The sequence below is a fragment of the Centroberyx affinis genome, unplaced genomic scaffold (assembly GCF_046629955.1).
Source record: "Centroberyx affinis isolate AG114_WGS23_722 - 3 ecotype Tasmania unplaced genomic scaffold, CSIRO-AGI_Caff_v1 ptg000824l_1, whole genome shotgun sequence".
NCBI classification, from domain to species: Eukaryota; Metazoa; Chordata; class Actinopteri; order Beryciformes; family Berycidae; genus Centroberyx; species Centroberyx affinis.
The window spans coordinates 223,139-244,612 of record NW_027279424.1 but is presented as its reverse complement, the minus strand read 5'-3'; the positions used below and the strand labels follow the sequence as shown (position 1 = coordinate 244,612).

The 21,474-nt window shown below is 41.7% G+C and overlaps 1 protein-coding gene across 4 annotated transcripts; it reads left to right on the top strand.

The window, feature by feature from the left end:
- The first annotated feature begins 277 nt into the window (after positions 1–277).
- LOC139645100 (msx2-interacting protein) lies at positions 278–20,470 on the top strand. Of its 4 annotated transcripts, none has more exons than XM_071520706.1 (15): positions 278–477; positions 1,857–2,171; positions 5,502–5,978; positions 6,172–6,326; positions 8,601–8,801; positions 9,003–9,154; positions 9,248–9,373; positions 9,482–9,595; positions 9,697–9,810; positions 10,042–10,142; positions 10,777–18,226; positions 18,327–18,395; positions 18,540–18,734; positions 18,895–19,053; positions 19,435–20,470. In XM_071520706.1, the coding sequence occupies exons 1-15, from the start codon at positions 395–397 to the stop codon at positions 19,564–19,566; spliced, it is 9,843 nt and encodes a 3,280-aa protein (XP_071376807.1). In that variant the 5' UTR covers positions 278–394; the 3' UTR covers positions 19,567–20,470. The 4 variants fall into 4 exon arrangements, with proteins under 4 accessions (XP_071376807.1, XP_071376806.1, XP_071376810.1 ...); XM_071520705.1 differs by having other exon boundaries at positions 6,169–6,326; XM_071520709.1 differs by lacking the exons at positions 278–477; positions 1,857–2,171 and adding an exon at positions 3,783–3,879 and having other exon boundaries at positions 5,505–5,978; positions 6,169–6,326.
- Positions 20,471–21,474: the final 1,004 nt, after the last annotated feature.

The window sequence follows — 21,474 nt, the reverse complement described above, 5'->3', positions numbered from 1 at the left end:
GTATAGACACTAATGTTAATCCATATATCAGTAGATGTTTTCCACGAATGGACCTTTAGGCTAAAGGCAGTTATTCTAATCAGTAACGTTAACTATCGAAGAACACTGCAACGTCTCAGGCTGCCAATAAATCGCATGCATGTTGACTGTTGTGCTTATTCTCGAGCACGCGCAAATTCACGGTAGATCAGTCCGGGAGCCGCGCAGCTCGCACCCCATCTGGAAGCGCACACATCCACACGCAGAGATCGGGGACGCAGCTAAACGGCCAGGCAACCAGGCCGAGAACATTTACGGAATCCATCGTCGTTCATTTTGTGAGGCGGACCTCCGACCGGCGGGGATTAAAACGTGCGAGAGCATATGTGTATAACGGGGGAAAGTGTAGTGCAAGATGGTTCGGGAAACCAGACACCTTTGGGTGGGAAATTTACCCGAACATGTTCGAGAGGAGAAAATTGTCGAACATTTTAAACGGTAGGTTACGCAAGAGGGTTCTTTTGGTGAGGTAGCGCGCGCTAGGTTCAATACTAACATTAGCTAGTTCCAATGGCTAGCTTGCGACTAAGCTAATATATCTAGCTGTCTTTGGAGTTTTCTAGTCAAAGGAGTTTCAGGTGCGCTGCCTATCTAAGATTGCAGCTAGACTGTATTTATAAAGTAACGTGTACTGCACGAAAAACAAATCACCAAAATACAAATGTTTACGTTTTCTAATGTTTAGCTAACTTTTGCTAATGCCAAGAGGCAAGTAGCTAGCTACGTTTGCTAGCTACCTATCTACCACCCAACCAACCATTTTGTGGGAAGGCTCAAGTCAAGACGTTTCCATGTTCAGTAAAGATCTAGCTAATGTTAGCTTGTTAGCAAGTTAGCTAAATGGCTTGTGTAAACAGTTATTTGATCCCGTGAAATCATCTGACATATATATGTCGAGTCAGCCATGTGATGAGGATTACATTGATGTACGTAAACAGCTACAGACGGCGACCGTAGCTAATTACCTAGCGTTAGCAAGTGGTAGAGCTGCCTGACGTCGGTAGCCATCGCTGTGTAACTTCAGCTAGACAGTGTTATTTTGTAGCTAATCTGGCCAGGATACGAAATTGCAAAGCAGCTTTAGCTTTCGCTAAAATAAAGTAACTGATTTTAAATGGAGCCATCAATGCACACTTGTCATTAGTGTTTCTGTTTTCACAGAAATCGCGATTGAAAGCTAACGTTAACTCATCTCGCTAGCGTTTACTGGCTAAGTAAAGCAAAGGCCGCTCGAGCAGCCGATCAACAAACGCAGTCTCTACAAACTACACACAACTAACATTACAGTCTGTCTCGCTTTAATGGCAACAATCACAGTGCCTCGTCAACAGTGTCTTGCTGACATTAGCCAGCCAATGGTATATATTTGAAAATATGTTTTTTTTGCACTTGTCAGACATTGACCTTTGACATGTGTTAGGTCCCGGAAGGACGTTTAGCTAACGTTAGTATAACTTTAAATTCAATGTTAGGAATCCTCCCGGTACTACTCATAACACAAAACATAATCATCCAGTGTGTTCACTGTAGATGCAGCCCCACTTTAAAAGACGTTTCAGACAGTTCAGTCCTGCTTGGTGTCCTTAAAGGAAACAATAGTTAAAGGAAGACTGGATTTGGTTTATTCTTGGATGGATTCATTATCGCTTGTGCTTCATTACTGTTTGCCTGTAGAGTGATTACCTTTCTTGCTCTTATTTGCCAGACTTTAGCAAGCAGGATGGATGGCAAACAACTGCACTTCCTCTGTTCCTGTTCCTTCTGTTCCTAGCTGGTGTATGTAATTTCTTCTTTGTTTCATTGCATTTCCCTCTTAGGTATGGGCGTGTGGAGAGTGTTAAAGTTCTGCGGAAGCGGGGGTCAGAGGGTGGCGTGGCAGCCTTTGTGGATTTTGTGGATATCAAAAGTGCTCAGAAGGCTCACAATGCTGTCAACAAGATGGGAGACAGGGACCTCCGAACTGACTACAATGAACCTGGGTCAGTCCCTAGTGCTGTTCGGGGCCTTGAAGACACCCCCCCCTCGAGCAGTCGAGACGTTACAGGATTCTCTAGGGGAACAGTTGGTCCAGTGTTTGGCCCCCCTGTGTCCCTCCACACCAGAGAGGGACGTTATGAACGGAGAATAGATGGGTAAGTGGACATGGTCTCCCCTTAAAGTCCTGGGGAATCTAGGTATCAGATAGGTGTTATCCTTTAATCACATAGTTGGGTTATTAGAGTATAGATGCCTCAAGGGGTTACGCAAAGGTAATCTAGGGATCGTTCCACTTTTCATCCTAATCGGCTCACCTTGCCCACGGGATCTAAGTAAAATAACTACACATTATCATTTAGTAAGGTAACTATAATTCAAGGTTTGGCTTCTGGTTTGGATATTACATCTATGAGGAATATCCTGGTGAGTTTTGGATTTATTACATTTTGTGGGAATCTATCCTGGTCAGTTATTGGATTTTTATATATTTTTTTCCTCCGCAACATGGGATCTAACCTTGATTTTTACCTGGGATCGCTTGAAACTGGAAGCAAATCTTCACTGTTGAAGGATACACTTTTCTTTGATAAATCTATTCAGGTAGTATCATTAATATTATCACCTCACATCTCGATGTGTAGAATTGTTTTTCCTCTTGGCACCATTTGATGGTTGGACTACTTTTACCAGCTTTGCACCTTTGGATACGCGCTGTTCTGGATTTAAACGTTTTAAACTAATGGATGGAAGAAGTTTACACTTGTCAGGCATCATAGCCAAGGCCCATTAGTGAATATTGCCTAGGTTATCTCAATCACTTTATGACAAGATTTAAATTTTATTTGTCCTAAGTATGGAGGCTATACCAAGAAGAATTTGCAAGAACATTGAGGATCCAAACAACGAACCACCAGAGTTTGTGGAGCTATTTTTGTTTTGGCTTGATGGCCATGAAGACACCTGAAGACGACATTGTTTGGATGTATCCTCTTGGAAGTACGCAATACGATACCTCATGTTGGATGTATCGATGTGGACCATAGTATGGATAGGAGTAACTTCCATTCCTTTGGATTACTCTACTCAAGTGTGGATTTAGCTGTCAGGCCTCAATATCTGGGCTGAAGAAAAGAAAACTCAAAATATGTACTTGCTACAGAGAGCTGAAGTCTGCTTTTTCAAAGTAATTTGAATTATTGCGAAAAGATGAAGCCTGCCAATCCATACGCCTGATAGGATCCATGAAATTGGAATTTATATCATGCCCATGAGCAGGGATTTTATATACGCCGGTGATCATAGTGTTCGAGGGTTTGCAAGCTTGTGTGCCATTTAACTACATTGACATTATCCAAAGAGGAATAAATATTTGACCTTTTTGAAGGTGAAGCATAACTATTGGAGCTTACTACTTTCTCGTACTAGAAGACAAGACTGACCCAGGTGGATATATTTTCCATCCGGCTGACAACTTACTGTATGTCCCACTTGGAATGTGCTGAAATACCCAGAAGTTTAAGTCATCTTTTTTTTTTTTTTTCACATTTATGTATTAAAACCATATATTGCTGTGTTTTTTGCATATCCTGAAATCCATTAAGAGATCCATTTCTTTGGTTGTTTTGTTTTCCCTTTTTCCATCCAATGAAGAAAATTAAGTAGCCTAATTGTGGATTATACATCAACAACCTACTGGCCTGGTGCTCTACTCAATATTTGAAGATTACGTGCAGTACGATTCAAGGGAACAGTTTTTGCCTAATTAGATCAAATGATTTTTCCCTTTTGTTTTTCATTCGGGCTCTCACATTCTGACCACCTAGATTTTATTTGGATTAGGTTCGGTAACTTCTTTTCAAAAAGGTTGGTATTGTTCTGCCCTCTGCATCTTTCTTTTTCTAACCTCACTTAGCACCTTGTCTCATTTTCTTACATTTTGCACTGCTTTTAGGGAAGATGTTTTGATTCAGAATGCTTCTTAAGTGGCTTTTACTCTTAGCTCGCTCTTTCTCTCAGTATCTGTCACTCTTCTCTTTTTCTTTGCTTTATTTAAAAGTCAGACAAATACTCTACTTATTGATTTATTTGTTTTTTAGGTGTAGGCTTAGGTTAGAAATTCAGTGCTGTTTGTCATTTTGTTATCTAAGCGCTTTTTTTCCCAGCATCACGTAGAATAGATAGGTCTTTTTGAATATCTGCATGGCATTAAATTTAAGCTTCAAAACCAAGGGGCTCCTTGATAGCAGACTTGTCCAGTTGAGTCCTTTTTAAAAGCACTATTTCATTTTGACATTTTGTCTTTTTGACTAGCAGAGTTAATGAACAGTCAACCTCTGACATCACCTCCCCTGGACATCCCTAGGCACCAAAAGTGCTCAGGGTTTTATTTTTGACTCCCATCGATGATTGCAAATAAGAGTAATTGCTCTAGACACAGAATAAAACAATTCAGCATTGCTGAATTGTACGATTTGATGCTGAATTGTAGATTTTCAAAATGGATGCAAGTGGGTTCTAGTGCCTTTGGATGTCCAGGGCAGCTAATTTCACATGACTGTTTATGAACTTATGTGGAATTGTGTGTGCTAAGTGTTAATGTTGTTAGAAAGTGAAAAGGTAATTTTAGTTTACTGTCAGTCTAGATATCAGAAAAGCGCCACATAAGTCGACCAATTCAGTATACAAAGACAATGCCAGTATTTGACATGCAGCTTCTACCTATGTCATTCATGTCTTGATAGAAGTAAATTAATCAAACTGTTCTGCTTCTTTCTCCAGTTGTGAGGATTTTGGTAGTCTTTTTGTGTTAATTCATCGCTATCATAGGCTTCCATTGTGCCTTCAGAAACCTTGAAAACCTCCAAACCACATTTTAATGAAAATACCATACCAACATTGCGGTGTCAGCTTCTTTCTGAAGTGTTGTTAGAAGATTAGGGCTTTAGCCCCAGGAAGAGGACCACTTCTTTCTCCTTAGATGCTACACTAAATGAAAATGGAGCAAGTTTTAATCAAAAGGTGACCCCGCTGAGCATGGTAGTTACATTAAATGTGGTATTTATGGTTTAAGGGAATTTAAAGTACATTGACACATTGGAACGCTATGAAAAATTATGAATCTGCACATTACGGTTAAGAATGTTCTTCAAAAATGGACAAAGATGCAGAGTAATGGCCGGAGGTATTAACTCTTGTCAAGGCACAAATGACAGGATCTGCACATTAACAACAGTTACCCTGCACTTTACACAGTTATTTAGCTACTTTAATTGACCCCACTTTTTATCTGGCCTGCTCTCAGCTGGGCCTCTGCATTATCATGAAAAGATGACATTTTAACAGACTACTACCCATTTGGATTTTCACTGTTGTGCATTATTTAAAAAAAATCTTTGACAAAAAATAAGTTGTTTGCCATTTCTGTTTGGAATCAAAATAACACTGCGTCTCCCCCTTTTCCCCTCTATCCTGTTCTTATTTTACAGTAGCTCAGAAAGCCGGGAACGTGCTTATGATCACAGCCCGTATGGACACCATGAGCGCAGTGGCACTTTTGACAGACAACGTCACTACAACGCTGATTATTACCGTGATCGTTCTATGTTTGCTGCTGCCGGGCCTGGAAGCAGTGCTATGGGTGGAAGCTTTGAGGCATCAGACCCACATTTTGATTCCAGAATCCGAGACCCCTTCACTCTTACCAGTGCCGCACGGCGTGACCTCTACAGAGACGACAGAGGCCGACGTATTGATAGAACTTACCATCACCGACGAAGCCGATCGTCTCATTCCTCACAGTCACGACACCCTTCCCCACAACGGACCACGGGACAAACCCCCAAAGCTCCCCACTCCCCTAAAAGAGCTCCTCTGTCCCCTGGGAGAGGCCCACGATCTCGATCCCGCAGCAGATCCTCAAGCTCTGATTCAGTCAGCAGCACCAGCAGTACAGGCAGTGGCAGGTTCGACATGCTTTGATTTGTTATGTGCCATATGATATTAGCGCTTTGCGTTTCATAGCTTTATTGACTGGATGGAAAAAATTCTATCGGTGGAGAAACCCCAGTCTCAAACATTGTATATGAGCAAATGGTACTCTGATTCAGACTGAAGTCTCTGATCATTGTCCTCTGGTTTTCTCATGTTTGGCAGCAGTGATTCAAACAGCAGCTCAAGTGATGGATCTCGTGCACGTTCTGTTCAGTCATCTGCCGCACATGCACCTACCCAGTCTTCTATGGTGCTGGATTCAGATGAGCCACGTAGAAGCTTTGGAATTAAGGTGCAAAACCTACCAGTGCGCTCCACAGGTGAGTTTTACATCCTCGACAGGGTTTCTAAGGGCTATGGTGGTAACAAACGCGGCAGTGTAACATGACTGTTATGCTGTGCTAGCTTGCCCAGTGGCTGTACTTAATACTCCCGTCATTATAAACTTTTGATTAATGCAGGAATTTGATATTTAAACAATATAGTTTGCATTTTCTAAGATGGAATGTACCATGTATATAGTAGCCTACTGTTGTGTAGGGCTGGGTAACAGTTAAGTAAGTCGGCATCTCAACTGCTCAGTCCAGTAACCCATTTCATTTTTCATACTTACACAGAGCTAACAGTAGATTGTGATGTTCTGAATGGAGTAGAAGACTTTTCCTTGTCCACACACAGTGACAAATTATTGTGCCACTAAATTGGGATACAAAGTGGATGTAACTGCACAACACAAAATACACATTGAACATAAAACAAAATCATTTTCCAGAGTGGTATACAAAATTTGGCCATGTTTAATAAGTTCAGCTGTGGTATTTACACATATATAAGTTTACATTTGGAGTGAAAATCTTGTTATGGGCTTTAACTGCCCATGGCAGCTTGTAGTGCTTTCCAGTATAAAATTGTGGGAACAGAGGTATGATTCATCATCTGGAATAGTTAATGTGCAGTTTATACAACAGTGGTCTCCAACCATGTGCCATTGAGTGCCCTCTGTATGCAGTTTTTCATTACACCCAGTCTCCGAAATTAACTTTTGACTTGCCTGCTAAGGGCTGGTAAACTAAAAAAAATATACCTGCCAAGAATATTTTTTAATAGCCAATATAATAAATTTTTCTTAGAAACATATTGCCCTATCGTTTTACAATGCTCTATCATGGATGGAATCAGGTACTGTGTGAATATTCATAATAAGCAAAAAGAAGCAACACGTCTTGCAGTCAGCCGTTGAGAAGGATTAATGATACATTTGATAGTTTGCTAGAATTACTGGGATAACTTAAAACATCTAACATGCGAGTAGGTAATTACTAACTAGCTACAGAATGTTCAAGTGTTACAAAATTGTTTACTGCACATGAACACAATGTAGCCCCAGTTTTTGTCTTGTAGTGACGATTTTTTTTACACAGAAAACGTGTTTGCCAACAGGGACAACCATACGACATGTAATGGTTGACAGTGGCCCAAATGTGGTTGTCGCAGGCAACCGTTACTGTTGAACCCTGCAAAGACTCTATATAGTCCAGGTGTGGCTGGTGACTCTATCCACCAAAGACAAATTTTACCGGCATTTGGCGGGTGTTAATTTTGGACCCAATTTCAAAATTACAGGTCACCCTAATTCTTAGATTTCCACACAATTTTGCTCTTGCCAGTTTACTCCTGTGATTACAGCGAACGTTTCCATACAAAAATATTATCTTCTAAGATTTGACATTTGTATTCAAGGATTTATGCAGCTTGTTTCTAGCTCACCCCAGAGCTATTTTGCTCCCAAGAAGGTTATGGTGTAGATGTTTTTCTTGGAAATGTAATCTGTACTCCAAGGGAAGCTTAATATGCTGTCTAAGAATCTATGCAAGTAATTGTAACTGTCCACGGCCTTAGTGAGCTGCTATTAATCATCACCGGCTGAGTTATAAATTCCTGTATGGTAAAATAATACATATTTTATCCAGTTTGTGACTCATGGTGCCCTCCAAGCCTAAACCTTCCCCATTTTATGCATACTTGACCAAATTGTGAGTTTATTATTCATGCCCTACAAAAAGATGCAGTATGGATATGTTGTTCTAAGTAAAGAGTAATTAAATTGGGCTTTTGTCCTTCTCTGTAAAATTTTAACTCAAAGGTGTTTTGTTTTTGTGTTTTTATCAGTGACATTGCCACTCAGAAACTCTCAATGATGAGAGCAAAATAACTTTATTAATCTATTAAGCTCAGCACATGCAGAACATGAAAAAATGACTGACACAAGAATGAAAATCAATTTTAGAGAAAAACACTCCCATATGTTCATATCACATGATGTGTGACCACCAGGGAATAAGAGCGTTTGAAATTTGCAGGTTTTGGCCCATTGTAGTCCATTTTTTAAATTGGGTATAACATGCTTTGTTTTTGGTGCAATTTGGAAACATAAGTTCTTTTGAAAAGATGCATATAGATAGGGCGCAGATTGGGATAGTTATTAAGATCTAGCATCATGTGGAAAAGTTACTTTTTGCTATGTTTTCATAATCTTCTGTTTATTTTAAAGATGGAACATTAAAATAACACGCATGCATGTTTTTCCTATTCAGACACAAGTTTAAAAGATGGACTCTTCCATGAATTCAAGAAACATGGGAAAGTGACATCTGTGCAGATTCATGGAGCATCAGAGGACCGTTATGGTTTGGTGTTCTTTAGACAACAAGAGGATCAAGAGAAAGCCCTTACAGTCTCCAAAGGAAAGCTGTTCTTTGGCATGCTCATTGAGGTCACTGCCTGGAACGGTCCTGGTATGTGATAACTGTAATATAATGTATATAATATAATTAAATACATTAATTACTGTGATGAATATCCAAAATTTTGTCGAACAACTTTTGTGGAATAAAATTGTCTGGACTATGTATGTGTGTTGGTGGGGTTACAAGGTTGGGTTTTAGTTGTATTTTTTGTATATGTGATATTTATGATAAACCCTTTCCTCCCCTCAGAAACGGAGAGTGAAAATGAGTTCAGGCCGTTGGACGGACGGATAGACGAGTTCCACCCCAAGGCCACAAGGACACTGTTTATAGGCAACCTTGAGAAGACCACCAGCTATCAACAACTCCTTGACATATTTCAGCGCTTTGGAGAAATTGTGGTATGTTACTATGGTACAAAGTACTGTACAAGTGAATGCATACATTTTACATTTGAGTATGGCCTCTTAAATGTTTTGTCTTCTCTCACTAAGGACATTGACATCAAGAAAGTAAATGGAGTTCCTCAGTATGCTTTTGTGCAGTATTCTGATATTGCCAGCGTTTGCAAAGCCATAAAGAAGATGGATGGAGAGTATCTGGGAAGCAACAGACTTAAGGTAGTGTTTTTACAGTGAACAATACAAACATTGTCACGATCTGCATACCTTTTTATATCAAATTCAATCAGTGTATATCATCTGCATATCATTTTTTCTCCTTTGTAGCTTGGTTTTGGGAAGAGTATGCCCACAACATGTGTTTGGCTGGATGGGTTGGCCTCCAACATTACAGAGCAATACCTCACCCGACATTTCTGCCGCTATGGACATGTAGTCAAGGTTAATATTTTCTCTCTTGCCAAAGGTCTTGCTCCTTCTGAATTTGATGGTGCTGTTAATTTGTCAAGATTCTAAACCAAATTTGAATTGTTCCTTTTTAGGTTGTGTTTGATAGATTGAAAGGGATGGCTCTCATCTTGTACAACAACACAGATTTTGCTCAGACAGCTGTAAGGGAGACCAAAGGCTGGAAGATTGGTGGCAATAAAATAAAGGTAAAAAACAAAAATCCTTGTGTTGATGAAGCAAAAGTATTTTTTACTTTTGAACATGAATTGTTTGAAGCTCCCTGATGAAGGCCAATGCCAAAATGTGTTGGGAGTATTGTAAGTGTTTTTAATGTCCCTAGCGAGCCCATGTCCCTATGAGCCCATGAAATAAAGTGCCTTGGACTTTTGATTCATTCAGTTGGAATCATTTTGATTCAATGTTGTTTCTCTTGATAGGTGGATTTTGCCAGTCAAGAGAGTCAGATGGCATTCTACCGGTCTATGCAGTCATCAGGACAAGACATCAGAGACTTCTATGAAATTCCTCCTGAACGACGGTAAAATACTAATTTTTGCATGTAATGAATTGTAATGTCCACAACTAAAGAAACTCAGTTGGAATAGTTGGAATTCTGTCAAATAATGAATTAGGCCACTCAACCAGCAAATGTGTAAAAATGCTGTTTTGCACTTTATTGTTTATTGTGGATTCCCATTATTCGACGCACAAGCGACCGACTAGTCTTCCTGGGGTCCATTTTAAAACATCAATACAAAACAGTCAAAGTTAAACATGTATATAAAATTAGAATTACCAATTACAACAAGACAACTGTTAGTACCATAATATATATAATATTCTCCTTTTCAAATAAAGGTAATCCAGCAAAAGGACCATCAATGACCACTAAATATTTAATAACATTGTTGTGATGTGTTTATTTGAAGGAAAATGATTCATATGCAAAAATTACATTATATAATGACCAATTAGTCAACTGATGGGTACAGGTGTATATTGGTAAGATTTGTATGATGTAGGCTAATCCTTAGAATTACAATCCCATAGATAAATATTGTACTGAATCTGGAAGTATCAGTACAACTGAAATCTAAATAAATTGACTTGATGAGCACAGAATTCATTGCTTCTTTTCTTCTCTTCCCATTCCCTGAATTCCCTCTTTACAGAGAGGAGCGCAGACCTCCATACCATGAATTTACAGCAGAAAGGGCTTACTATGAGAATGTACGAACCCCTGGCCTCTATCCAGAAGATGCTCGAAGGGATTATCCTGCTCGCAGCCGAGAGCGTTTTCCTGAACTGGAACATTATCAAGGGGATCACTTTGACCCACGTTACCACGAAGACCCTAGAGAGTACAGGGATTACAGAGACCCCTTTGAGCAGGACATTCGAAAATACACATACATTCAAAGGGAGCGTGAAAGAGAGCGAGAACGTTTTGAGGCTGACCGTAGTAGGTGGAGCCCCTCCCATCCACGGCGACCTATTACTCCTACAGTCTCCCCATCACCATCTGAACGTGCCCCCAGAGACTCGGAACGACGGGTTTATAGCCAGTCCTCTGAGCGAAGTGGAAGTGTGAGCTCGCTCTCACCACCTCACTTTGACAAATCTGAAAAAACCCCACTGGAACATGGCTCAAAGAGTGACAAAACTGATAAGAACACTCAACCTGAGCGTGTGGCAGGTGCTGAGAAAACCAAGCGTGCCAAACGGAAAGAGAAAGGTGACAAAGACAAAGCTGACAAGGTTAAATCAAGAAAAGTCAAGGGGCAGTCCCCCTGCAACCTGCTCCCTGAAACAGAGCTTGACACCGGTTTTGATGGAGGGTCTGGACGGGTAAAGGGATCAGACCAAGATACACACGAGAGGCAGAAATATAAAGGGGACAGTGACCCTCTCACTGGAAATCAGTTATCAACTGCTCACCATGACACACTAAAAAATGAGAGATCTGAAATGGGGAAAGGTGACAATTCAGACCTGGATGGAAAAAATCGACCCAAGAAACATCTTAAGACTGATATTAATGATGGAAAAGATTCGTCGGTGGATTCTGATCGCCTTGCTGCAAGAAAAAGGCGCTTTGCTGATGCCAGTGGAAGGACCATTAGACAGAAGAGAAGTAGGCTTGAGGAGGAAGATGGTAATCCACCCTCAGAATTTGGCGGTAGTTCAGTATATTTGAAAGAGATGGATACTGACAAACAACAGAAAGATTCTCAACGTAGGGACTCAAGGTTCAAAACTGAAAAAACTGGCACTCAGAAGGATGGTCAAGAGGAGCTGAGAGGACAGAGGGAGAAATCAGAGGGGTATTTGGACCCATTGGAAGCAAAACGACACCCAGGGCACAATTCATCGAGAAGGTTTTCACATGAGGGGAATATAGACCAAGGAAGTACAAGAGATCAAGAACAACATGTTTTCAAATATGGTGCTCCGACTGCTGATATTGACAGAGGTGCTAAGGACAGGGAAGACCATGTGGACATTGACCTCTCTCAGAGTTACCGCAAGCAAATGGAGCAAAATAGAAGGCTCCACCAGCAGCAGCAGCAGGAATCTGACAAACCTGATAAACCTGGAAGTCCCCAAGGAAGTGAAACAGAGGACTTTGAACACCGCAGTCTTGTCCATGAAGTGGGTAAACCACCTGAAGATGTCACAGATAATTTCCCATCTCATAAACTCAAGAAACTAGATCAATTTGACACTGATTCAGGAGTCAAGAGGGAGCGTGTCTACAGGAGCTTTAAACAAAAAAGTGAGGATCCTGACTGGAACAACACTTCCTCTCCAGGGCACCAGCACTTTCCTCACCATGCAGATGAGGAGATTGTGGATCCTTCTCTTCAGAAAGAATTCAGTAGAAATGATGACAAAATTCACTCAGATCTGGAGCTATCAGTCAAACGGACACACAACACACAGATAAACAAGCTCAACACTCCATTACCTGGTGGTGACGAAGAGCAACAAAAGCGTTGGGAGAGCAGAGTCAAGCAAGATTTATTACCTGTCCTAAACTTTTCTAGAAGTCTGAGCAAAAACATTCACAATCGCAAGCGTTTGGAGTACGGCATTTGGCATGACTTGGAACCTGGGGAGGTACGTTCAGACTCGGAAGAGGACAGAGACACCAAACCCCACTCTCCTATGCCCTCCACATCTATGCCTTTTTCTGAGAGGCCAAGGGGTGACAGGTTTTCAGACCCCAAACTAGCTAATCTTGAGAGGAACAAATTCTATTCCATTGCACTTGACCAGACCATCACACCAGATACAAAGGCTCTGCTCGAACGTGCAAAATCCCTCTCATCCTCCAGAGAAGACAACTGGTCATTCTTGGACTATGATTCTCACTTTGCAAGTTTTCGCAACAGAAAAGATACTGAGAAGGTAGAATCAGCACCACGAGCTATGCCCTCCTGGTACATGAAAAAGAAGAAAATTCGAAGTGGATCTGAAGACAAGCTAGATGACAGGAAGGAGGAGCCCAAGTCAGAAGAACAGGAACACAGGGAACTTTTTGCCTCACGCTTCCTCCACAGCTCTATCTTTGAGCAGGACTCAAGACGGCTTCAACACCTGGAACGCAAGCATGAAGAACCTGAGCATACACAAAACCAACAAACTGGTCAACAAGGGACAACAGATGGCCAACTTGACTCTGAGCCAGTTGTCCTTTTCCACAGTCGTTTTTTGGAACTTACACGACTGCAGCAACAGAAGGGAAAAGACCAGTTGCTGCAAGAAGCTAAAGAAGGAGATGCAATGCTGACAGATGAGAATAAAGTTGAAAAAGCACCTAATCAAGAGCAACAAGCTTTGCTATCACCTGGAACCACAGAACCTGTCATGGAGCCAGAAATTAAACCCATTAGCCCTGCTGAGGAGCTGAGTTCTGAACCCAGACTAGCACCCCCTTTTGTTCCCGAACCTGTGCTCAAGGAATTGTCTCCACGAGAAGAGAAATGTGTTGTGTTGAATCCATCCCCTGAGCCACTGCTGCCTGCATCTTTGATAAAGGAAGAGGTAAAAGAAAATGAACATCTTCTATCCACACGCTACCCACCAGTTGAGATGCCAACTGATTCTGATCCTGTATCTTTAGCAGCTCCAGAGCCCAGTTATTCAGTGGGTAGAGTTAAACTATCTCCATTTGAAGTAAAATCTGATGTTATCGAAGATGTAAAACCTCAGAGTACAAAACAACTATGTCACAACGATGCTCATGAGGAGTTTGTCAGTAGTTCTGAACCAGAGCTGGATCCTGAGATAACCCAACAAGAACTGCCTGAAACCACAAGCCCCACACCACCCAGTCCTGTAGAGGAGATGGATGTATTAAAGAAAGAGGCTCAGTACACTTACAAAGCAATAACCGAACCGGAAGTTGAAAAGAAACATCAAGTCAATAAAGTGCAGGTGCCTGTTGACAATGACACAAATGAGGAGCCAGCATCACTTCAGAAAGAACAAAGAGCAAAAGAAATGAAGAATAAAAAGTATAAACAATCCTCTGCTCAAGTTGCTCCCGCCTATGTCATTTATGGTGGCTCTACTTCTGAGAAACAAGCCACCCGCAAGAGTGAACGCATTGACAAAGAGAAGCTCAAACGTGGGTCATCCCCAAGAGCTGAATCTTTGAAGGTCAGTTCAGATTCTAAGTCGACAGGTAAATCTCCTATTCATGGACCAGATTCTGATAATGTCTCAGAGCAGAGCATATCAGTGGGCAGAGCAAGACGAAGAAATGTCAAATCTGTGTATGCCACCCCAGTTGAAGATGATGCTCCATTGCGGCCTGGAAAGGAAATTACTGAGTCACCACGCTCTGCACGAAAACGTGGTACAGATAAAGATGCAAGCCTACAACAAAATATGGAACAGGATTCACCTGCTCCAGTCTCGTCCTCAAGACGAGGCCGTCCCCCTAAGAATCGCCGACAGGGTGAAGAGAGTTCAACAGTTAAAGTAGAAAAATCCAAAATGGACACTAAAGATATCGACTCAAATGAATCAGAAAGTGGTGAGCGAATACCTAGAGTGTTAAAAGGAAAACATTCTCCTTATATCCCGAAGGGTCAATCAAATCAAATCTCCATGTCCACAGGAACTGGACCAACTAGAAAGGGGGATAAAACTGAGCTGGCTGAGGATGATGATCAGGAAATGGATTTTACAGATGAAGACAGCTTAGCTTTGCAGGATTCATCAAGTTCATGTAAAGAAGATCTCTCGATAAAGGTTGACCCAAAGAAAGAGGAGAAAGACAAACAAGGAAGAGAAATGGGCAAAGAGAAAAATATCCTCACTGAGAAGGCTTGTGAAGGTAAATCAAATGGGAAAGAAACAGATTCCCCAGTCTTGGAAGAGAAACCCACTTTAGAGAGGGACAAGGTTGTTAGAGGAAAAACCAAGTTGACACGGACTCCAAAGTCTCCTGTCCTCAAGAACCTCAAAATCAGACTAAATGTCACAGAGGTGAAAGATCTACTTCAGTTAGGGGATGAAGAGCTTGGGAATCAAGAGGATTGCTCAAAAAAGGTCAAACCTGGTGACCACACTGATCAAGTTTTGGAGTCTAGTAGTGGTAACAGAGTGGGCTCTGGCAATGAAGATAAGGAGGATGCTACTCTTGAAAACAAGCAACCACTGGATACACCAAAAAGCTTGCTCTCTCAAGAGCTGGAATTAGAGCAGGCTGTGGAGAATATTGCTAAATTTACAGACCCAGCCTTGCCAGCAGAGCCACCGACACCACCTGTCCCACAGACGGAGATTAAATGTGACACAGAGGAAGAAAAACCATCTAATCCTGCAAGCGAGACAGAACTTATGGCTGCTATTGATTCCATTACTGCAGAGGAAGTAACTGTAGCCTTACCCCAAGCAGCTCCAGTGATTAGTGCAGATGTGGATTCAGAACCAGAGATGCAAGTATTCATTCCGCCAGACAAGGAAGATGAACCTGAAACGGATGCATCCACTATACCGGAGGGGCCTCTCTTCCCAGCCACACCCAAGAAGGGCACCAAGGGAAGACCTAAAACACCTAAGCGTTCTAAAAGCCAAAAGCCAGTCAAAAAAGACTCAAAGGAAAGACAGTCATTACCTGAGGAATCCTCAGATCCTTCATCAGATGGCACACCTTCCAATATAAAGATTCTTCCAGAGATGGCTCCATCAGCAGCTGCAGCTGCTGTCATTACTGCCACTACATGGAAGCCAGAACCTGAGCCTGTGGCTGTAAAGGTTGCAGATGTGAACATGGAGTCGGAATCATCTCCCAAAGAGCAGCTTCAAAATCTTAAATCTGTCTGCCCCCAGTCTAAGAGTCCAACCTGCTCAAAGCCTCAACAGCTACCACCTGAGTGCATCTCCCCATCCCTGTCTCCGCCTCCAAACCGGCCAAATATCAGGCCCATTCAACCAAGTAGAATTCCTGTATCCCCACCAGATTGGCTCAATCACTCTAAAGACACAGGAGTCCCCTCTTCACCTGTCTTGCAAGTAGCACCATCTGAGAACATGTCTTTACCCCTTGACACTGAAAACATGGATACTGATCATGGCACTAGTGACTTGCGACGGATTCTAATGAAACACAAAAATGTTTCACTGCCAGGCAGTAGTTCTGTTCCTAGTAACCTACCCACCTCCCGAGATCAGCACCCCCAAGAACACCTATCTGAAAGTAATACTCCATCAGCTGTTGTGCCAAATAAGTCACCACTACCCGATAGTAGAATGCCAACTCATCCAACTCCACCTATTGTCCGACCTCCAGCCTCACTACCATCTCCTGAGACAAAGTCTGTCATCTCTGTTATTGCATCCACTGCTACTTCTGTTATCAGTCGTGTTTGCAATCCTCCTGACCCTGAAGAGAAGTTGAACATGAACACTGGAAATCCCTGTGTGGACATGAGTCTTCCCAAACAGACCTACAGGCCTAGCACTGATGATAGTGGATCATATCATGGGCCATCTGTCGGTGAGGAGGGTGGGCGCTTCATTGTTGAGAGCCCCACTCTAAGTACTGGATCTAGCCCAGGTCTGAGGGTAAATACATCTGAAGGAGTGGTAGTATTGAGCCATTCAGGCCAGAAAATTGAGGGACCACAGCGGATCAGTGCAAAAATAAGCCAGATCCCACAAGCAACAGCAGGTGACATGGAATCTCAGCAGTTGGTATCCATGCCCCAGATAAAACAGGAGTTGTACACTCATTCTCAGTCTGGAACACAAAAGGGGCCTCCATCACAGACAGACCATGGGCATCCTGGTAAGCCACAGTCAGCTTCGTCTTCTATTAAACAAGAAAGCACAGGTTTGGAAAAGATGGACTCTCCTTACCAATCTGGGCCTCAAGGAGTAGTGAAGCGTCTGCCACAGGGAGTTGGTAACCAGCAAGTAATGAGTTACCATCATCCAGAGTACATGCTGATGAAACATCAAAAGAAAGTAGAGGGTGCTGATCCTCACAGTGCAGATGGTACTAAACCATCTTGGACCTCTGCCATAAGTCCTGCAATAAGCCCCCATTTGCCGTCTCCACCTGGCAACCATGTAGGTTTTGTTACAGCTGCTGGTGACAGAGCTCCTTCGCATCTCGGTGGGGCCAAACAGGAACCGCGTTCCCCCCGCAAGTCAGGTCATCCACACTCTCCATTTGCTAAAGTGTCTTCACCCATAGGCTCCTCATCCCCCAAAGGCATCCCAGTGATGTTGCCTTCTGGCCTTCCTGCCATGCAACAGTATGTTACTGGTGTGCATCACCCAGAACAATCAGTTATCATGCCTCCTCACAGCACCCATGGTGGTTTAGGACGGATGTCTCCTCACCGTGTTACCCAACCAATTCCCATGGGGCATCTTGTTCAAGCAGATGTTCGAGTCAATACTCCACCTCTCTCTGTGATGGGTTTTGGAATGCATAGTGAGCCTCATGCCTCTCCCTGGTCTGGTCCCATGCAGCAACGGCCCACCTCACCCCAGGCTGTTGGCAGAGACATGGTTCTCAAGGTCAACCCCAGTTCTGTAAGGAGCCATGAGGGAGAACAGGAAGATGCTAGACGCTTCCATCAGGCTGCTGGGCGACAACCTGCCACACAGCTGAAACCAGAGACTATACAGTCAGATCCCCGTGGGTCTCTGCGCAGTAGCCTACAGTTGGACACATACATGACACAAAGAGATATGCGTGTGCTCTTGCACCAACAGGGAGAGCGTTCAGCCCCAGACCCACATGCTGGACACATTCAAGAGGCTCTTCCCCCCTCGTCAACATCCTCTAGCATCCCTTTATCCTTGTCTCCGAGAGCGCACGTGTTGGCTAAAGGTGTGTCTGAGAAGGATATTACAAAGCCATTGGAAGCAAAGAGGCCACACTCCCCTCTTAATAAGGATGGAATAATGGGGATTCGACCATCTGGGCCTGCTATTGCCTCTCCCCAGAGAGTTCAGCTAATGCCACCGGGACCTAGTGGCTCCTTCCCGGAGTATTCAGGGATGTACTCAAACCCAAGGGGCATCCATTCTCAAATGACAGAGACATCTCCTGTTGGACTTAACCAGCCGTCACTGAATGTCACACCAGCCATGGTGAGTTTATACACTGCATATGCTAGTATGTGTGTCTGTCTTCATGTTTCAGGAAGTATTTGTAAGTAACATAACAATGTTTTTTTTCTTGGATCCTTAGGGTACAGACCTCCAAGCAAAAACTGATGGCAAGATGACGCAGCCAGTCAACATGGTGCAGCTACTCAAAGTAAGATAAAATTCATCAAGAAATATGGGAGAATTTAAACAGTGTTGAAGCTTGAAAGGTTTGAACAAGAGTCTGGTATGTCTGAGAAACTCTGACATGTCTAATTGTTTTGTGTTTTTTTTTTTTTTTTGTCCATTTAAACAGAAGTACCCTATTGTGTGGCAAGGCCTGCTGGCGCTGAAAAACGACACAGCTGCAGTCCAGCTGCATTTTGTCTGTGGCAATAAAGCTTTGGCTCATCGATCGCTGCCCCTACAAGAGGGAGGAGCACTGCTTCGAATTGTCCAGAGAATGAGGCTCGAGGCTTCACAACTGGAGAGTGTAGCCAGAAGAATGACGGTACATTTCAGTTGCCCTCCTTGAATTTAGGTGTTCTATATAAGTTTGTGTAGTAAGCTGCCATGAAGTATACATGTCCTTAAGTCTGTATTATTATTATTGTCACTTTTCATTATGTTGAATTTGGGAGGTCTGCTAACACAATTTCCTTTTTCTTCAGGGGGACACAGAGTTCTGTCTTCTCCTAGCTCTGCCATGTGGACGAGACCAAGATGATGTCCTAAACCAGACCCAGGCTCTTAAGGCTGCCTTCATCAACTACTTGCAGGCCAAGTTGGCTGCTGGTATCATCAACATCCCCAACCCAGGTTCCAATCAGGTAAGACACGATTGTTGCTGTTTGAATAAGTTCTGCTCTGTTATGTTTTTAATACATGTTTTCTTCCTTTTGGATATTAAAATTAGTTGATTTTAATTAAATGAAAAGAGACTGCTTTTGAAGAAATGGCTTGTAAGCCTGATTCATAGGGAGCTTTTTTTTGTACAGAAGTTAAAACTTGCACATATTAAATTCATAAATTATCTTGAATTGTGATCTTTAAGTGCAAGTCATAGTTAAAACTAGATTTTTAATCTCAAATAGGATGTGAGTGGCAGATTTTCATTTAGTGCTGCTTTGTCATTGCTCATCTAAAGCAAAAGCTCCAAATGACTAAATATTAAATCTGTGTGTTTAATTGATGATTTTCTTTCTCTCTAGCCTGCTTATGTGCTACAGATATTCCCACCGTGCGAATTTTCAGAAAGCCACTTATCCCAGCTAGCTCCCGACCTCCTCAACCGGATCTCCAGCATCTCGCCCCACCTCATGATTGTCATCACCTCTGTGTAACCTTCACGGCTGGGAACTGCCTCATCGGTGGATGTTCTCAATGATGAGCCTCAGGAAAAGAGAGGAATATGATAATTTGTTTTTCCTGGACACAATGGGAATGTGTAGGAAATGCCCTATCAGAACTTTTGCTTTTTCCATATCAGTCTTTTTTTTTTTTTTTTGTCACTCCTGTCTGGTATTTTTGTCCTTCTCAAAAGAACTCAGGGATGGACCAAACCAGAACTCTGTGCAGTCTTATATGACCATTTCTCTGCTGTATTTGTATTTATTGGGAAGTTTTATTTTAATGTCCGGAGATACTCTGAAGAAAAAAATCAGGAAGTTTGAAGACGAATGATCTGGGTGGCCTTTTTCTTTCATCTGTCTTTTTAATGATTGTCATATTCAGTTTTTCACAAGAAAGGATCATAGAGAGGGATCATACAAAGACATTTCAACATGTAATTTTAAGTAATTCTGTACAGACTTCCTTGCCCAGCCTGTCCTTTCAGAGGAGGAAGAATTAACTTCTAAAACTCAGACCTTGTAGAGAGGAACGTGTCCATTAACAGCTCCTTAATTCCACCAGCTCTGCTCATTTTCACACACTACTGAAGCAGATAAAGCTCTTGCACCTGCCTTTGCATTGAACAAGCTACAGTGTGATTTGGGAGTTTTGGAATACTGGACTTTGTAAATATTTTAAATATTTAAACTTTGACAATGGAACTTGGACAACTTGACAGAGACTTCAACTCATGGACACAGGAACGCAAAGTGTGGAAATTTAGATGGATATCCTTGATTTTTGGGGTGTAAATACTTGTAACACAGCAGGTTGGCAAGCTCTCCTGTGGAGTCTGCTGATGGCACTTCACATTTTGTAACTCAAATAAAAAAAAAATCCAGAAAACTTGAATATTAAAGTCAATCTTTTATTTCATGTATATGATTGTTGTTCATCTTTGGAAAGCTGTTTGCAGCTGATGCTTCAATTTTGTAGGATATTGAGAATGCCAAAATTTAGTCTGAAGAGATGTGGGAAGACATGTACATGCATTTTTGGCAAGAAATTTGTTTATCATAAACTAACTATTTGTGGTGCACTTTTCAAAACACTGCATTTATTAAAAATAGGTCTTCTACCCTTGCATTGCATATCAGGCAATTAGGATTTTCTAGTGTAGCAGATTTGGGTATGTTGAAATGTTATGTTCTTGATGGCACAGCATATCACTTAAATAATGAAAGTGGTTTGGACATTTATAATAATTACCTATTAACATGAATGGAACTCTGCAGCAACAATTAAAAAAAAAAAAAAAATTCATGTCCATCAAATTAAATATATAATTTGGAAGCTATATTCAATAATTTGGTGATGGAACTGTACAGTAATTGCATAATGTTAATGGAACAGTGTTAAACTATTGTAAAACATTAAGTCCATCTATTCAGTTTAAATGTATAATTTGATTCATCGGTATACAACATTCTCATGATAGCTTGGATGTAAAATCTAATTTGAACATTTCAGCATAAACTTAATTTTTAAGTACTGTTTCAACTTCTAAAAAACATTCAATCCAATATAAAATTGGCAAATCAGTAACAACAGCAACAGATCACGCCTAGAGAAAAAAAATCTCCAATGAAAGAATCCATAAACAGGTGGATTTCAACTCGAAGCAACCGTTACAAAACGTATTCTTAAGGTAATTATCGTCCTGTAAGTGTAAATTGTAGTGTTGTTGACAGAAGGGGATCTCTGGTTGTCGGCTGTTATGCCCCGTTCATGTTGAGGTATGATGGGTTGTGCATTCTTATACTGGTCTTCCACATCAATGTTGTACTGGACTGTCAGTTGACTAACTAGCCTAGATGTCCTTTCAGTGGTGATGAGCAATGTCATACAAAAAACACAAA